Here is a 6,000-nt window from a genome sequence, read left to right on the forward strand (position 1 = left end):
ATTCATGCATAGATTAGTCACCAAATCTGATCATCTAGTCACAACAATAGACAAACGTGGCGTGCTTAAACTAATAACACACAACACACAAAAACACTAATAACACACAACACACAAAAATACAGATTATTGTATTTCTCTTGTCTATATTGAATACATAATTTAAACATTCACAGTGTAGGTTGGGAAAAGTATGTGAACCCCCCAAGGCTAATGACTTCTCCAAAAGATAATTGGAGTCAGGAGTCAGCTAACCTGGAGTCCAATCAATGAGATGAGATTGGAGATGTTGGTTAGAGCTGCCTTGCCCTATAAAAAACACTCACAATGTTAGTTTGCTGTTCACAAGAAGCATTGCCTGATGTGACCCAGGCCTCGAACAGAAGAGACCTCAGAAAACCTAAGATGAAGAATTGTCAACTTGCATAAAGCTGGAAAGGGTTGAAAAGTATCTCTAAAAGCCTTGACGTTCATCAGTCCACGCTAAGACAAATTGTGGCCGTCCTGCAAACACGACTGAAAGAGCACAGCGCAGAATGTTCAATGAGGTTAAGAAGAATCCTAGAGTGTTAACTAAAGACCTACAGAATCTCTGGAACATGCTGACATCTCTGTTGACGAGTCTACGATACATAAAACACTAAGGGATATGGTGTGGGGGGTCTGGGCTGCAGGATATCAGACCCAGAGAGATGGGAGGGATATGGTGTGGGGGGTCTGGGCTGCAGGATATCAGACCCAGAGAGATGGGAGGGATATGGTGTGGGGGGTCTGGGCTGCAGGATATCAGACCCAGAGAGATGGGAGGGATATGGTGTGGGGGGTCTGGGCTGCAGGATATCAGACCCAGAGAGATGGGAGGGATATGGTGTGAGGGGGTCTGGGCTGCAGGATATCAGACCCAGAGAGATGGGAGGGATATGGTGTGGGGGGTCTGGGCTGCAGGATATCAGACCCAGAGAGATGGGAGGGATATGGTGTTGGGGGTCTGGGCTGCAGGATATCAGACCCAGAGAGATGGGAGGGATATGGTGTGGAGGGTCTGGGCTGCAGGATATCAGACCCAGAGAGATGGGAGGGATATGGTGTGGGGGGTCTGGGCTGCAGGATATCAGACCCAGAGAGATGGGAGGGATATGGTGTGGGGGGTCTGGGCTGCAGGATATCAGACCCAGAGAGATGGGAGGGATATGGTGTGGGGGGTCTGGGCTGCAGGATATCAGACCCAGAGAGATGGGAGGGATATGGTGTGGGAGGTCTGGGCTGCAGGATATCAGACCCAGAGAGATGGGAGGGATATGGTGTGGGGGGGTCTGGGCTGCAGGATATCAGACCCAGAGAGATGGGAGGGATATGGTGTGGGGGGTCTGGGCTGCAGGATATCAGACCCAGAGAGATGGGAGGGATATGGTGTAAGGGGGTCTGGGCTGCAGGATATCAGACCCAGAGAGATGGGAGGGATATGGTGTGGGGGGTCTGGGCTGCAGGATATCAGACCCAGAGAGATGGGAGGGATATGGTGTGGGGGGTCTGGGCTGCAGGATATCAGACCCAGAGAGATGGGAGGGATATCAGACCCAGAGAGATGGGAGGGATATGGTGTGGGGGGTCTGGGCTGCAGGATATCAGACCCAGAGAGATGGGAGGGATATGGTGTAAGGGGGTCTGGGCTGCAGGATATCAGACCCAGAGAGATGGGAGGGATATGGTGTGGGGAGTCTGGGCTGCAGGATATCAGACCCAGAGAGATGGGGAGGGATATGGTGTGGGGAGTCTGGGCTGCAGGATATCAGACCCAGAGAGATGGGAGGGATATGGTGTGGGGGGTCTGGGCTGCAGGATATCAGACCCAGAGAGATGGGAGGGATATCAGACCCAGAGAGATGGGAGGGATGTGGTGTGGGGGGTCTGGGATGCAAGATATCAGACCCAGAGAGATGGGAGGGATATCAGACCCAGAGAGATGGGAGGGATGTGGTGTGGGGGGTCTGGGCTGCAGGATATCAGACCCAGAGAGATGGGAGGGATATCAGACCCAGAGAGATGGGAGGGATGTGGTGTGGGGGGTCTGGGCTGCAGGATATCAGACCCAGAGAGATGGGAGGGATATCAGACCCAGAGAGATGGGAGGGATATCAGACCCAGAGAGATGGGAGGGATATCAGACCCAGAGAGATGGGAGGGTGTGGGGGGTCTGGGCTGCAGGATATCAGACCCAGAGAGATGGGAGGGATATCAGACCCAGAGAGATGGGAGGGATGTGGTGTGGGGGGTCTGGGCTGCAGGATATCAGACCCAGAGAGATGGGAGGGATATCAGACCCAGAGAGATGGGAGGGATGTGGTGTGGGGGGTCTGGGCTGCAGGATATCAGACCCAGAGAGATGGGAGGGATATCAGACCCAGAGAGATGGGAGGGATGTTGTATGAGGGGACATGTAGATGAAGGGGAGGAGACATGTAGATGAAGGGGAGGAGACATGTAGATGAAGGGGAGGAGACATGTAGATGAAGGGGAGGAGACATGTAGATGAAGGGGAGGAGACATGTAGATGAAGGGGAGGAGACATGTAGATGAAGGGGAGGAGACATGTAGATGAAGGGGAGGAGACATGTAGATGAAGGGGAGGAGACATGTAGATGAAGGGGAGGAGACGGGTTAAAGAAGGATGGTCATTTGTCTGGCGTTCACAAACATTCAGGGACATTTCTGTTTGAAAGTCTTTTTGGGAGAATTGATGGACTACAGTAAGCTGATAGCCAAGCATTGAGAAATAGCAGTCAGGTCAGCACTCTTAAATCACAGGGTTTGGCTTTCCTCAGAGCTGAACTACACCAGGTCAAACCTCTAGAAAACGGACCACGAGGTGGACAGAACTTTCCTCAGAGCTGAACTACACCAGGTCAAACCTCTAGAACACGGACCACGAGGTGGACAGAACTTTCCTCAGAGCTGAACTACACCAGGTCAAACCTCTAGAAAACGGACCACGAGGTGGACAGAACTTTCCGCAGAGCTGAACTACACCAGGTCAAACCTCTAGAAAACGGACCACGAGGTGGACAGAACTTTCCTCAGAGCTGAACTACAGCAGGTCAACCCTCTAGAAAACGGACAACGAGGTGGACAGAACTTTCCTCAGAGCTGAACTACAGCAGGTCAAACCTCTAGAAAACGGACCACGAGATGGACAGAACGAGGTCTAAAAAGCAGTGAGACCAACATCCATTCGTCAGTCAGTACCTCCACTTTCCTTCCATCCCTGTGTGTGTGTGTGTGTGTGTGTGTGTGGTGTCTCAATACCTCCAGTTTCTTTCCGTCCTCGTCGTAGACTGTCATGGTGACCTCGACATTCTTGGGGGTGGACTTGCTGCCTTTATCAAACTCTCCCTGAACCAGGGTTACGTAGATATCGTTACGCACGTCACCTGAGGGGAAAAAAACAGGCTTATGAGAACACACACCCCTCACTGACACAGGGTCGTGTCCTAACTGTAGACCTGCATGCTGAACGTGGACCTCACTGACAAAGGGTCGTGTCCTAACTGTAGACCTGCATGCTGAACGTGGACCTCACTGACAAAGGGTTGTGTCTTAACTGTAGACCTGCATGCTGAACGTGGACCTCACTGACAAAGGGTCGTGTCCTAACTGTAGACCTGCATGCTGAACGTGGACCTCACTGACAAAGGGTTGTGTCCTGACTGTAGACCTGCATGCTGAATGTGGACCTCACTGACAAAGGGTTGTGTCTTAACTGTAGACCTGCATGCTGAACGTGGACCTCACTGACAAAGGGTCATGTCTTAACTGTAGACCTGCATGCTGAACGTGGACCTCACTGACAAAGGGTCGTGTCCTAACTGTAGACCTGCATGCTGAACGTGGACCTCACTGACAAAGGGTTGTGTCCCAATTTGGCCCCAAGTCAGACTAGGACCATATATAGAGTCTAACACCGGTGTGAATATCACAGTGGAAAGAGAGCATGGTACTATCAATCAATCAATCAAATTTATTTATAAAGCCCTTCGTACATCAGCTGATATCTCAAAGTGCTGTACAGAAACCCAGCCTAAAACCCCAAACAGCAAGCAATGCAGGTGTAGAAGCACGGTGGCTAGGAAAAACTCCCTAGAAAGGCCAGAACTCTAGGAAGAAACCTAGAGAGGAACCAGGCTCTGAGGGGTGGCCAGTCCTCTTCTGGCTCTGCCGGGTGGAGATTAGAAACCTAGAGAGGAACCAGGCTATGTGGGGTGGCCAGTCCTCTTCTGACTGTGCCGGGTGGAGATTATAACAGAACATGGCCAAGATGTTCAAACGTTCATAGATGACCAGCAGGGTCAAATAATAATAATCACAGTGGTTGTAGAGGGAGCAACAGGTCAGCACCTCAGGAGTAAATTCAGAGTTCAGAGACAGCGGGTGTGGTAGAGAGGGAGAGAACTACCTGGTATGACGATCTCTGAAAGGATCATGATGTTACCTGGTATGACGATCTCTGAAAGGATCATGATGTTACCTGGCATGATGCTACCTGGCCTGACGATCTCTGAATGGATCATGATGCTACCTGGTATGACATGATGCTACCTGGTATGACATGATGCTACCTGGCCTGACGATCTCTGAATGGATCATGATGCTACCTGGTATGACATGATGCTACCTGGTATGACGATCTCTGAAAGGATCATGATGCTACCTGGTATGACGATCTCTGAATGGATCATGAGGAACCTGGCCTGACGATCTCTGAATGGATCATGAGGAACCTGGCCTGACGATCTCTGAATGGATCATGATGCTACCTGGTATGACGATCTCTGAATGGATCATGATGCTACCTGGTATGACGATCTCTGAATGGATCATGATGCTACCTGGCATGATGATCTCTGGGAAGCCCATCTTGCGGGCCACAGCTGTGGAACGGTCAACCAGGTGAGGGAAGTCCTTCCTGATCTGATGGATATCACCCGGAAGCAGTTTCAGGGTCACCCACAGACCTGGGAACAGGGAATACGACATGTTATCAGTCAAATCAGAGCAGCTTCAGGGAGTCACCCACAGACCTGGGAACAGGGAGGGAGTAGAGACTGTTGGGAAGCTACTACCAACATATGACGATCTCAACAGACCTGGGAACAGGGAGGGAGGGAGTAGAGACCGTTGTTAAGGAAGCTACTACCAACATATGACGATCTCAACAGACCTGGGAACAGGGAGGGAGGGACTAGAGACCGTTGTTAAGGAAGCTACTACCAACATATGACGATCTCAACAGACCTGGGAACAGGGAGGGAGGGACTAGAGACCGTTGTTAAGGAAGCTACTACCAACATATGACGATCTCAACAGACCTGGGAACAGGGAGGGAGGGACTAGAGACCGTTTTTAAGGAAGCTACTACCAACATATGACGATCTCAACAGACCTGGGAACAGGGAGGGAGGGAGTAGAGACCGTTTTTAAGGAAGCTACTACCAACATATGACGATCTCAACAGACCTGGGAACAGGGAGGGAGGGACTAGAGACCGTTGTTAAGGAAGCTACTACCAACATATGACGATCTCAACAGACCTGGGAACAGGGAGGGAGGGACTAGATACCGTTTTTAAGGAAGCTACTACCAACATATGACGATCTCAACAGACCTGGGAACAGGGAGGGAGTAGAGACCGTTGTTAAGGAAGCTACTACCAACATATGACGATCTCAACAGACCTGGGAACAGGGAGGGAGGGACTAGAGACCGTTGTTAAGGAAGCTACTACCAACATATGACGATCTCAACAGACCTGGGAACAGGGAGGGAGGGACTAGAGACCGTTGTTAAGGAAGCTACTACCAACATATGACGATCTCAACAGACCTGGGAACAGGGAGGGACTAGAGACCGTTGTTAAGGAAGCTACTACCAACATATGACGATCTCAACAGACCTGGGAACAGGGAGGGACTAGAGACCGTTGTTAAGGAAGCTACTACCAACATA

The 6,000-nt window shown here is 50.8% G+C and overlaps 1 protein-coding gene across 1 annotated transcript in view; it reads right to left on the reverse strand.

Moving 5' to 3' along the window:
- Positions 1 to 6,000, reverse strand: part of LOC116359717 (dedicator of cytokinesis protein 1-like) — a gene marked incomplete at its 5' end in the record, with an annotated part of 464,327 nt that overhangs the window by 437,721 nt on the left and 20,606 nt on the right. The window contains 2 exon segments of the mRNA XM_031813059.1: positions 3,304 to 3,428; positions 4,884 to 5,009. Of these exon segments, the coding sequence (XP_031668919.1) occupies positions 3,304 to 3,428; positions 4,884 to 5,009 (251 nt within the window).

Source organism: Oncorhynchus kisutch, unplaced genomic scaffold, assembly GCF_002021735.2.
Source record: "Oncorhynchus kisutch isolate 150728-3 unplaced genomic scaffold, Okis_V2 Okis04b-Okis11a_hom, whole genome shotgun sequence".
NCBI classification, from domain to species: Eukaryota; Metazoa; Chordata; class Actinopteri; order Salmoniformes; family Salmonidae; genus Oncorhynchus; species Oncorhynchus kisutch.